This window comes from Mixophyes fleayi, chromosome 3, assembly GCF_038048845.1.
Source record: "Mixophyes fleayi isolate aMixFle1 chromosome 3, aMixFle1.hap1, whole genome shotgun sequence".
In the NCBI taxonomy this organism is placed as follows: Eukaryota; Metazoa; Chordata; class Amphibia; order Anura; family Limnodynastidae; genus Mixophyes; species Mixophyes fleayi.
Genome location: NC_134404.1, coordinates 2,190,406 through 2,204,331, shown reverse-complemented (window position 1 = coordinate 2,204,331; position 13,926 = coordinate 2,190,406). Strand labels below are relative to the sequence as shown.

Here is a 13,926-nt window from a genome sequence, read left to right as displayed (position 1 = left end):
CTTTTGCAAGGCCCACACTCCTAAACATTCCTTTTTCACAACTGCGTAGGTCACTTCTCTGGGAAGCAGCTTCCGACTTTGGTACAGTATTTGGTGCTCTTCCCCTTGTTGATTCACTTGGCTGAGTACAGCTCCCAGACCATAGTTGGAGGCATCCGTTTGCACTGTAAACCTCCAGTCAAAATCAGGAGCCTGCAATACTGGGGATTGGGTAAGTGCAGACTCCAAAGCGGTGAATGCTTCTTCACAGTCCGGGGTCCAAGTCACCACTTGGGGCAACCTCTTCAGACAAGCTTATAATATTCCTCAACCACCCTCTTAATCTCCCTACATTACCCTATTACCACCCGTTACACAATTTCACATAAGACAACTACCCCTTGACCAACATTGTTGTGTGACATAAATAATGATGATGATGATGATGAAGTATTTGTGTGCTAGATGAAATATCAGCCAGTATTTAACTTATGTGCAAAATAATAAACTAATTTGCACCCCTTGCATTGTAACATGGTTTGTCTTGGAGAACATTTACTCCTTTTTTTGCCTTACTTTCCTTAATGACCCAGGCCCATTATATCTAAAGAAGAAATACATATCCTCAAAGGTGGACATGTTCTTTTAGTGATCTTGAGACATCTGTAGAGCTCTCCATAGATTTAATTACCAGTAATATAATAAAGGGGGAACATTTAGAATAAGTGACTATTATTATAACCCCGAGAGTGCAGATTTTGTAATAAACCTCCCATTGCATTCCCAGGGTCACCACGGCCGGAGAGTCTATAATTAAGTGACACGGAGCCTGTTATTACCAAACCTCTCATTATGGGATATTCTGCTGAGCTCTGCAGGTGTTGTGTTGTCCTGACCCTCAGTGCATCTCAGAGGAAGACACTTAGATGTCCTCTGAGTGTGAGGTCCCCATCTGTTCACCAGCAGCAATTATTACTATCCATACAAATACTCACACACTCCTCATATATATGAATGTAGAATTTTACGAGCCACGTACACAAATATATATATATTTCTTATATACCTGTACGATACATAGGCCCTTGCAAGTAGCTTGTTAATTCTTCAGATGTATAACGGCTTCAGGATAATTTGGATCAAATTACTTTAAAAAACATTTAATTTAAAAGCAATAAGTGAGATTCCCAATAATTTATGATTTAGTAAATGTGAGAGATCTTTTCCTGTAGACACATGAAGCAGCTGGAGACAGAAGCGGATCCAGCCATCTGCTGTGTCATATTGTACGTTACATTATGAAAGACACCAGGTAAGTGTACGGCTTCTTGTCTATTAATAATAATTTTATCCTGCAACACATTTTCTGTCAGTAAATTTCTGTCTTATTAGTAGGACACATAAAACAAGTACTTTATTGATTGTTTTAGTAATAAACCACTGTTTAGTATAATTTGTTCTTGATATTCAGAAAAAAAGTGTAAATTATGAATGTAAAATAAATATCTGTACCCAATGATGTGATCAATACTCTTAATCCCTACCAATGATGTGATCAATACTCTTAATCCCTACCAATGATGTGATCAATACTCGAATTCCCTACCCAATGATGTCATCAATACTCTAATTCCCTACCAATGATGTGATCAATACTCGAATTCCCTACCCAATGATGTGATCAATACTCTAATTCCGCTCCCAATGAGAATTTGGACACAGGACACCTGTGGCATTGCCTACAGCCACCAATCAGACGCTTTCTTTCATATTATATAAATGACAGATGAGTGGTTTCTATCGGCAATACCAGAATTTTCCTGTGCATTAGTCCATGTAAATGTCGCCCAATATGTGATTATGGCTCACTTAGTGTATTTGTGGAAGAACGCGGCTTTACGCCACACGGTGCATATTTATCAAGGGGTGGGAAGCCATGTGGTCGGATATAACCGGCCCCAGCAATAGGACTGTGCCATAAACATTAAGGGCAATACTTGTTCTGTTATCACCATCTCAGGATGCCGTTAACAGATGAAAATGATTTAAAAATTATTTATTATTTGAATTCTTTGAATAAGACATTTTGAATATTTAAAAACAAAATAATGAATTATTTTTTTTACATTTTTTTTACCAAGTACCGCCTTCCCCTCCCCCCACCCCCTTATATTGCACCATACTTTTCCAGGAGCAAATTTACTCTTTTTTTTTTCTTCGTTCCTAAATCTAAATGAGGTCTTAAAATTTTTAATTCTAAAGTTTATTGAGATAATCTGGACCCGGGCCTAAAACATCCCACAATGACCACTGATAATCTAGTACTATCTCCTGTGGTTATCAAATTAAATAAATCAGTTGCCAATTTCTGTGTCCTAGATCTGTAGTTGCAGGTATAGAGGACAAGGTGGTCCTCCGTCATAGCTTCTGTATGGATCCAAAGTCATAGAATGAAGGGCTGGGAGTAAAATGCACATTAAATTGCAGCAAAATGTTTCAATAAAATATACAGTAAATTAAGTTGTGGAGATGGAAAGTATGAAAAATAGTTTATTGATTACTACAAAAAGTGGAAGCAGTAGAGGTATAAGTAAAGTGATTTATAAAGAACAGCTTCTGAACAGAGGGCTACATACAAAATCCTGCACCCCAAATCACCAACTGGTCCTGGTATCAGGGTTGAATACTTTGATGACCATTGAGCAGGAGGTTGTACTAAACACCAGATAGCATCTTGGTGTGAAATCAGAGCAAAGAAATGGAGGACATGAAAAATCAAATCAACATCTTCCTCAGTGAATAATGTGATCAATACTCTAATTCCGCTGCAAATGAGTGGAATTATGAGGCAAATCTGCTTATAATGATGACCCAACAATAAGAGGGTCTGGAAGAGGTGGCTGTATAGCTGCTGTAAATCTTGAAATTGCCTAAAACCGTTCCCATTGCACAGAGAGGGAAAGTACCATATATTTCCTGACATGATTGAATTATCTCCACATCAGCAGAATTTCTAGCTCCGACACAATGGAATATACATATGCTGACAATACACCCCTTAATTCAGGTTATTAATAATATTAGTCCAGTCATTCTACGACTGAAATGAAGATGAAAAAAGACATAGAAGTACAGTGTATATATCCTAGATGGTGATGTCTTACTTAACTAAGGTTAAAGGAAACATATCTTGGGTGTCGGTCTCTCCAGATATCAACCTAAGATAAAGACACAACCATCTCTTATAAACTCCTGGATGAAGGAGGGGAGGGCTTCACCATCATTGTCTATGATCTCTAGAGTCCAATTAAAATCTCCACTATCACCTGTACATGGTGCATAAACATTTAACACATTTAGGACAACAACCTTATATCTAATCCTGAAATGGAGAAGGCGACTTTAATGGACTTTCTAATAACAGGATAAAAATAAAACTAGTAACAGGTTTATAAATTAATTTAATTAATTTTTATTTTACACCAAATGTGTTACAGGACATGATCTGACCGGTGAGAAATATGCTCCATTCCTTCTTCTAGAACCATCACATAGACTCCATGAGGAGGTCCCTCCAGCTTCTCCTGCTTCTCTCTTCCCTGGGTGAGGGGCAGTCACGGCCTGGCTGCAGCCACCAGGGTTGGACAATGGAGCCTTTCACTCAACATGGGGATATCCTTTTGGGAGGGATTTTTGTTGTCCACTCCGGCTTTGGCTTCCAACAGCCGACTTTCCAGGAAGTTCCAAAACCAGTTTTATGCACTGGGTAAGTGCTGGGGGCATCTGTGTGGTAACAGGAAACTGCCAGATGCTACTGTCTCTTGCTGCACCTTCTTACCCGTAAAATATGTCAGTGGGAGAGAAACATCCTGTAGATAAACTCCTTTCTGTAGATAGATAGATGAAAGGATGGATAATAGGTAGATAACGAGAGAGAGAGAGAGAGAGAGAGAGAGAGAGAGGAAAAAGATAGATAGATAGATAGATAGATAGATAGATAGATAGATAGATATTAGATAGATAGATATTAGATACATAGATAGATAGATAGATAGATAGATAGATAGATAGATAGATAGATATTAGATAGATAGATATGAGATAAATAGATATTAGATAGATAGATAGATAGATAGATAGATAGATAGATAGATAGATATGAGATAAATAGATATTAGATAGATAGATAGATAGATAGATAGATAGATAGATAGATACAATTATGCATATATATTTATTGATGATAATAATTCTATACAGAGGAAAAACATCTCCTTTATAATAGATGTCATCTTTTAGCTCTTCCATGTGACTTTATCAACATCACTCCATTATCTTCCCCCTTTTTCACAGGTTCCACATCCGCTATTACCGGGATGTCCTAGGTCTTATCTTTGCAATTGATGAGATTAACAAGTCTCTGGACCTACTGCCGAACGTTACTCTGGGCTTCAGTCTTCTGGATTCCTGCATGTCTGAACTCAGAGCTGTTGGAGGAACTCTGTCCCTTCTATCAGGGTTTGATTGTCACATCCACTCTTTTATGGTTGGGATCATAGGAGAACTAGTGTCCGCTTTATCACTCCCGATTGCCCGGATCCTTGGTGTCCTCCATTTCCCACAGGTGTTGTACATTTACTGTCTTTTTGTGTGTTTTTACTTATTGATAAAGACATTTTATTTCAACTAAATATTGTCTCAAAAAAACACATTTTGGACATGCTTAATACTGAGCACAGTATGAATATTTACCCTGCATCACATTCTTTCTTTTTCTACTTTTCTATGATACACAAACAATATAATAAATACTTGTTCCTTTTCCAGATCAGCCATGGATCAACTCTGTCCTCTCTTAGCAATAAAATCAATTTCCCATCATTTTTGCGCACAGTACCCAGCAACATGTTTCAGAATGTTGCACTCTCTCAGCTCATTGGTCAGTTTGGTTGGACATGGGTGGGAATGCTGGTTGTGGACAATGATGTGGGCCAGCAGGGTGGACATGCTATCCAAGCTGGCATAGAGAGAAGTGGAGGCTGTGTAGCATTTTTGGAGAAAATCCACCTCAGTTATTCAACAGAGCAGGTTAAGAGAGTGGTACAAACCATTAAGGAAAGTTCAGTCAATGTGATCGTCCTACACAGCCAGGAGGTACATGTGAGAGCTCTGCTAGATGCTATGTTTGATGAAGGTGTGACAGACAAAATTTTCATGTCTTCAGCTTCCTTTGGGATGACTCCTGGCCTCTTCTCCAAAAAAGCCTGGAAAGTTTTGAATGGGACAATTGGGTTAATTCCTAACACAGGAACTATGCCTGGCTTTGAGGAATTTCTCCATAACCTTCACCCAACTGTCAACTCTACATATCCATTTATAAGACTTTTCTGGGAAAGGGCATTTAATTGTAGGTGGCCAAGTGGAGATATAGGACATGATACCTCAATGGCCCCTGATATGAAGGAGATCATGTTCTGCACAGGGGCAGAAGAGTTTGGAGAGACAATTTCATTGTTATTTGAGACAAATGACCTTAGTTATACCTATCACGCCTACTTGGCTGTATATGCCTATGCACATACACTACATTCACTTCTTGGGTGTCCTACTGAAGGAAAAGACTATTCTAATAGTGGAGGCTGTACGAATATTAGTGATGTACGACCCTGGAAGGCAAGTGATGAATAATCATTTTATCATAACACCTATTAATAGCAAATATATTATCTTCAGGGAGTATAAAGTACAATGGGATGGACCATCAGGACATTCCTCCCCAAGTTCCCCAGTACAATGTTCCCCAACTTTTATTTACAAATTTGGTAATGATAGAGTGCTTATAGCTATTATGTAGTAATTAAGTAAGGTTCAAAGCAGTTCTCAAGGTGTCCTTCATACGGCGGTATACCATACCGCCACTTCTCCCACACTGTGCGTCTGATTAGTACGTCAGTTCTGTGTATCCTCCTCCTCCTCCTGACAATCTCTCCCTTCCCTCCCCTTCCTATATAACTATGTACTCCTAGCTCCATCTGTGAGCTGCTGCAATCCCTCCTCCCCCTGTACAAGTGCTGTGGAATTGTCTCAACATAAGGTCTGAGTCTGAAATCTGCCACCAGCTCTTATTTTACTCCTGCCGGGGGTTACTGATGTGAGCGGGGATCACCAGCGGCAGAAAAGCCGTAGAGCTCCTGAGAGGCACTGCCCCACCATGGTGTGAGAGGCACTGCCCCACGCACTGCCCCACCATGGTGTGGGAGGCACTGCCACACACACTGCCCCACCATGGTGTGGGAGGCACTGCCCCACCATGGTGTGAGAGGCACCACTCCCCCATGGTGTGAGAGGCACTGCCCCACGCACTGCCCCACCATGGTTTGAGAGGCACTGCGCCACGCACTGCCCCACCATGGTGTGAGAGGCACTGCCCCACCATGGTGGTTCTCAAGCTTCAGGTCCTTTTACCACTCATCCCCCATGAACCCGTGCAGCAGATATTTTCAATATTTTCACCATTTTAATATTAGTTTTAACAATCTGACATTTCACAGTTGCTGACTGGCCTGAGCTGCACATAGTAAAATAAAAATTTAATGCATGTTACTTTTAGAAATTTGTGACCTTATGGGCTTACTTTGCCTGTTGGGGAAGAAGGATGAAGGGAGGTTCTTCCTGCACAGTTTATCTGGGTTTCTTTCTCACTGTCAGTAACCGACTGTTACTGACCCCTCCTACTGGTGCCACCAGACACTCACCGACTGCGAATGTCGACTGCACAATAGTCGTAGGAGGATCTCGCTGCCACCACTGGGCTCCGTCATGGCAGCTAGAACCGCTTACTTCTGGGGTAGCTGGTATAGCTGCTGCAGCACCTCTTTGCTGTGGGTTGGTACCTCCTGATCGCTTACTATGGATCAGGACTGCTGGGTAGTGGGCACAGTTTTGAAACAGAGACGCTGGGTTCAATACAAGATATCCGGGGCACGGATTAGAGTGTAAGTTCTTATCTGTTGGTCACAGGATACAGTAGGCAATAGGGATCAGCAGAATCTTCAAGCAGTAATGTTTATTGGCTAAAGGGGTCCTTACAAGGACCTTTACACACTAATTGGAGGTACTAGTGATCATCAAGAAGTACAGATGGTGTAATACATTACATGGTCAAACTAAGCTCTTTATATACTGTCTCTGACACAAATGTTGGCAGGGGGTAAACTAGCCCCCTTTTCTATCTGGTCCCACAAAGTCTGAAATATTGCATCCAATGATTAGCTTCAGGATGTAATATGTTCTCTAACATTTAATTTATATGTAAATACCAAAATTTACATCAATCTGTGATTTACTAAATCACTTGGTGTTAGGTTTCCTATCTCTCTAAGTCAAAGGATGAAAATCTAACACCCCCCCTCCTATGCATTGAAGCTAAAAGAGGTCTTGGTCACTTACAAATGAAAAGGCCCAATTAGCATTTGATTTCCTTTCTTCCTTACAAAAACACATTTTCTCCAACATATTCCTACTGCATGAGCAATCAATACATTTTTAATACAAAAAACTGTACATATGCAATGATAGACATAGGCACACTGTGCAACTAATTGAAATAAATGTTATAATTATATATTATATAATATAATAAGTTACAGGTGTGAAGGGCCGCTAGTCAAAGAAATGTTCAATTGTCAATATAGAAAATGAATATATATACGCAACACAAATAGAAAATACTGTAGGTGGAACTCTAATGAGGCTCTGAATCCCCATCAATTTTATATCTACATCTTATCTCAATACATATTATATAGTTGTGGAATCTAGAAAATCTTGTTAGAAAATATATTTAGATTATCAATGAAAATAACTCTAATTGTCTTTTAGTCTGGTACATAATGACCCTGATTGGTTCAGCAGCACATTCATGAAACTATCAATATTAAATAATCTATTAACTCTGCTTTCTGAATGATCAGCTACTACCACCAATATCACCTATTAATTGATTAGGTATAACATTACTATATAACTTCTTGTCAGTGAAAATAACTTTGCAACTATGAGGTCATCCAGGTAAAGACTGTAAAAACATCCACAGATGACCATCACCGATGTACCCAAAAAATCAATGTTGTTGATGCTTTGCTAATTAGTGTCATTATGCAAATTACTTAGGTGCTTCAGTACCTCAAGAAAACCAGTTTCAGCACCAAGTCAGGGGGAGCAGTAAAGTTTAACTCGGAAGGGGATCTCCCAGCTTCCTATGACATCATCAATATTCAGATTCTCAATAATAGTTTTAATCTGGTAAAAGTGGGGCGATTTGACCCCGAGGAAAAGTGGGGTAAAAAGATCATCCTGAATATCAACGCAATCCTCTGGAACGATCGTTTCTCACATGTGAGTCCTGTTAAATTGTTTGTTAATAAGTTATGTCTTCCGGAGAAACAATATGTGATTTTTGGTGGGGGTGAGTTCCAAAATCATTTATTATTATCCATGTATTTAGGAAGTTCTTCTGTATCTGCCGTTTATACTTACTTTGTATTAATGGTGATGTGTGATGTATACTTAGCATGGTCATATCTCGCTTAGATGCCTCTGAATCCTCTAAACCTACAAACAAATGCACCCCAACTAAAACAGGTTCATTCACAAAACATTATCATCATCATAGCGCCAGCAAGTTCCATAGCGCTTTACAATTTAACAACATTAATAAAACAATATTGGGTAATACATACAGACAGAGAGGTAAGAGGGCCCTGCTCGCAAGCTTACAATCTATGGGACAATGGGAGTGTGAAACACAAGGGCACGTGCTACATCGTATTGCACACTGGACCAGCTAGAATGCAAAGGTAAAAGTACTGAGTGGGCTGTGTGATCAGTAACACAGCAATGTTGGTCAGAGGGTTGTTGTCGTGTGTTGGGTAACCTAGAGAGATTAAGACGCTGATTAAGGAATATTATAAGCTTGTCTGAAGAGGTGGGTTTTCAGTGAACGCTTGAAGGCTTGAAGACTAGAGGAAATTCTTATTGTGCGTGGGAGGGAATTCCACAAAGTGGGTGCAGCCCAAAAAAAGTCCTGCAACCGAGAATGGGAGGATGTGATGAGAGTGGAGGAGAGACGTAGATCTTGTGCAGAACGGAGGTGTCGAGTTGGGAGATATTTTGAAACAAGTGAGGAAATGTATGTCAGTGTAATTTTGTTGATGGCCTTGTATGTTAGTAGAAGAATTTTATATTGGAATCATTGAAAAACAGGCAGCCAATGTAGAGACTGACAGAGTGGCTCAGCAGAGGAATAACGGTTTCAAAGGAAAATCAATCTAAATGCTGAATAGATTTTAGGGGCTCAAGTCTGATTTTGGGCAGACCAGTAAGGAGGGAATTGCAATAGTCGATGATGGAGATGATGAGTGTATGAATTAAGGTTTTTGCGGTGTCTTGTGTGAGATATGTGCGTATTCTGAAAATGTTCTTTAGATGTATGTAACAAATCACAAAAAATGTAGAGCTATCCCTATTGTGCAAATGTCCCACTCTGTCTGACCTAGGTATATGAACACCCCAATTCCTCTTATGATTCATCACCATGCAGACACTTTGCACAACCATTTGCAGGATTATGAGATAGTGATGGTAATTTACATACCAGCAAAATGATAAATGTCACTTTAAAGACCATTCATTATAGGTTTTACTTTTGTCTCCTAAAATACTGCTTATTGGACTCCACTCAATGCCCCCATGAATGAGAGTAACAGGTCATCGGGGCTATCACGTGTCACATCTGTACATCTTCATGTCATTGGTATTTGCTCATGTATTAAGGTGTGTTCCTGTATAAATTGTCCCTGGACGATGCATAAGGCATTGGCTGATCTCTGGCTCTCTCCAGATCTTGTAGCTCAATTGTCTTCATCCACAATAAGAAATCTTATGCAAAGGACATTAATCTATCTCGCCTACATCCACATCTGCACTGATCCATCCATTAGGAGCTGCCACCATCTTGGTTATATTATTACTCTTATAAATAATTCACAGGAATAGACATCACCATATGAGAAGTACCAGGATTTCTTTTGTTTTGTACATGATGCTTAGTAATGATATCACTGATACCATTTATCCAGTTGCTCTGTGCCCATGTCAAGCCAATGACCTGGCATATTCCTTTGTTTAACAGGTGCCAGTCTCTGTCTGCAGTAAAAGCTGCCATCCCGGGCACAGGAGGGCCCCTCGGCAAGGAGAACCCATCTGCTGCTATGACTGTGTTGCTTGTTCTGTGGGTGAGATGACCAATGACACAGGTAGGATCCCATCTCAATATGTATTTTATATGGATATCAGTTGTATTATAAATTAGAGGAAGCACTTTCATTTGAATAGACAATTAGACAACTAGCTGGGCAAGTAACAAGGATGGTGAGAATTTGGTGGAATATTCATCAGAGGTGTAATGTGGAAAGATATCGGTTTCCGCATGGATGGGTTTTATTCATCAAAGCTAAAGCAAAGCTGTTCACATTGACAAGTCCACATGGCTGGATTTATGGAGACAATCTTAGTATAAGTTAGAGCTAGTGGACACCCTACTGCTGAAGCCTCTGGCATCCTATCCAAGTCAGAATAGATATGAATCCACTAGTGACCCATCTAATGGACATAGTTCTATAACAATTCATACAAGTTAGAAATCTCCGACTTGAGAAGCCCCCGATGACCCATCCTATGGGTGTAATGATAGAGTCACTCATAGGGAAAGTAAGAGTATATATGAATCCACAGCTGTAGAGGCCACTGGAGACCCATAGAATGGATAACAAATGACTAATCAGTTATTCAATTTAGTCAATGACAATGATCAATTATTGGTAAACTGTGGATAACTGTCAGTTGTGAGAGTCTAGGAAAACCTATAACGAGCGGGTGGAGAGGATGCAGAATGTGGTGGGGACTGAGAACAATATTTCTGATATGTTCTTCATGTTTTCGGATGTGTCTTATTTACCACAATCCACACTTGTTATTACCTAAGCTCCTCTCAGATCTTATCTCCTTCATCCTTATAAATGTTGTTTATTAAATGTATGTTCCCGAAAGCTAAAACTATAGGTATATTTGTCAGTAGTGAATCTCCATCGATGATTTATCTGACTGATAAGTTAAATAACTATCCAGGGCAATATGGAATACAGTACAACTTTTTAATACACAATAAAAAATCACATTCTTCAGTAAAAAAAAGTATATAAAACTTCAGAAATGAACAGTAGAGAGATGTATGCATTAATTGGAAACCATTATTCGTTACACCAAGTGCAACGCCAATAGAACTAATATAGGTTGTAAGGACCATCAATCATATTAGCAATTGACCACTAGTGAAAACCGTGATGGCCAGTAGTAGAAGTAAAATAAATCTCTTTGAATTTATAGGCATAGACAGATCTTAGCTAGTTCTGGGAACTAGTTAAGATTCACTACTCTGGAATCATTTTTCAGCGCTGTTTTATTTATTTTTTATTTGATATCCTCTGTTTTGGGATGTGACACCATCCTTATACAGCTGCGTTATCTGATTCCACTGAGTGTTTTTTAATTTTTAAATGAAATTTTCTTAGCGCCAGGTGACTGTTTTGTTGGTTGATATTTGTCAGTAGTAGCTTGATTGATTGTATAGAGAGAATGTGTAGAAGTTGTGTACAATTCACATACAACAGTTCATGTGCAGATAAGGGTAAATGAAACACACAAATGATCACAACATTTAGAGAGATTAGGGATTGTCTGGTAGGTCTCTAAGTGTTATATTTGTTTATATTCATTTAATTAAAATTCAAACTTAATTCTTGTGTCATAGTTTATCTGATATCTAAATTGTTTTCTATAGTTCTAAAGAGTCGAAATAACGCTCTTCATTGACTGTTATATGTAATACAGGATTTGTATTAATATTTATTTATATTGCACCGCCATATTTTGTTTAATTATTCACATCAGTCTCTGACCTAGTGGAGATTCCCTCCACACACCCACACACAAACTCACAGGATCCACTTAGTCAGCAGCCAAGTAACCTACCAGTATGTCCTTGGGAGGACACCGGAACACCCAAAGGAATCTCACGCACACATGGGGAGTACATACAACTGTGTCCTTTTCTTCATGTGCCCCACTCTCAAATTGTCACTTCCTACAACTGTTTGAATTTTTTTCAAATCTGTTTATTTTTTATTTTAGTTTTGTCTTTTCTTTTGTGTATTTAATCTTTAGGTCTATTAAATAAACAATGCATCGATAAAGCTAAAATTTATTACGCCAGTCAAACTAAAATTCCATTTTTTCTACATCTACACAATGACTGGAGCTGGGATTTTTGGTCTTGCTGATTAGCTGTCATATTATTGTTTAGATGCAGACAATTGCCTTCGATGCCCATCTGAACAGTGGTCCAGCGAGGAAAGAGACAGGTGTGTCCCAAGAGTGATAGAATTCCTTTCATATGGAGAACCTTTGGGAATTATGTTGGTCGCGATGGTCATTATCTTGTCAACACTCACTCTGTGCATCTTAGTCATGTTCATCAAACATCAAGATACACCAGTCATCAAAGCCACCAACCGAGAGCTGAGCTACATCCTGCTGGTGACTCTCATTCTCTGCTTCCTCTGCTGCCTGGTGTTCATCGGTCGACCATCCGCTTTAAGTTGCCTTCTGCGTCAGACATTCTTCAGTGTGATCTTCTCCATCAGCATCTCCTGTGTCCTGGCTAAGACTATAACGGTGATCCTTGCGTTTAAAGCCACCAGACTGAACAGCCCATTGAGGAGATGGTTGGGTCCTACCATCCCACGTAATGTTGTGGGACTTTGCTCCATTCTACAGATTGGGATTTGTTCTGTTTGGCTTCACAACTCCCCCCCTTTCCCAACGCTGAACACCGAGTCAGAGAACCATAAGATAATAATTGAGTGTAATGAGGGACATAAAGTATTTTTCTATATGACATTGGGGTTCATGGGATTCTTGGCCATGGTAAGTTTCTTAGCAGCTTTCCTGGTGAGGAACCTTCCAGGAAGCTTCAACGAGGCCAAACTGATCACATTCAGCATGTTGGTCTTCTGCAGTGTCTGGATCTCTTTCATCCCAGCCTATCTGAGCACCAGCGGTAAGTACACCGTGGCGGTGCAGATATTCGCCATCCTGGCCTCCAGCGCTGGACTTCTCACCTGTATATTTCTTCCCAAATGCTACATTATCCTTCTGAGACCAGAGAAGAACAGCCGAGAGCACTTAGGGAGCAGTAATAAGAATAGGAATGTTGGTTAGATATGACACAGCCAAATGTTTATATGTCTTGTTCCTCTAAAATCATGTAAACATTTACTGCAACTAGTGATCGGTTAATTGATGGATCGAGCTAGTTAAAGATCATTGCACATGTGTTAAAAATGCTTTGATACTAATATGATCTGCAAATTAGAAAGCAGAAGGAATTCCGGTGATTTATACAGAATATGTATGAACCAATCACAGAGCAAATAGCTGTCATGAGATCTCACTTCATTTGTCATCAACTTTATACAATATATCGCTCAATGTTATTCTCAATAGTCTACTGAAATGATAGCTCATAATGCTGAACTTCTTGTTATATAGTAGAAGTTATATATGACAATGTCATATTCATGTTTTATTGTTTATTTATATAGTGCCACCATATTCTGCAGCGCTGTACAAAGGATATTGAATCATTCATGACAGTCCCTGCCCATTAGAGCTCAGAGTCTATAATCATTACCGCATCTGATTAGATGTATTCATCAATTTATTCTTAATAATATATTATAAATAAAACAAGAAAGTTATAAGTTTCTAATAAAACATAAAAGCGGCTGTTCCGGTACTTAAGATAATTATCTGCTGCATTATCTCAGC

General features: G+C 39.3%; 1 protein-coding gene across 1 annotated transcript; it reads left to right on the top strand.

The window, feature by feature from the left end:
- The first annotated feature begins 3,626 nt into the window (after nucleotides 1-3,626).
- Nucleotides 3,627-13,317, top strand: LOC142142543 (extracellular calcium-sensing receptor-like). Its single transcript, XM_075200422.1, has 6 exons — nucleotides 3,627-3,745; nucleotides 4,333-4,603; nucleotides 4,807-5,652; nucleotides 8,152-8,376; nucleotides 10,172-10,295; nucleotides 12,401-13,317. The coding sequence occupies exons 1-6, from the start codon at nucleotides 3,627-3,629 to the stop codon at nucleotides 13,315-13,317; spliced, it is 2,502 nt and encodes an 833-aa protein (XP_075056523.1).
- The last annotated feature ends 609 nt before the right edge of the window (nucleotides 13,318-13,926 follow it).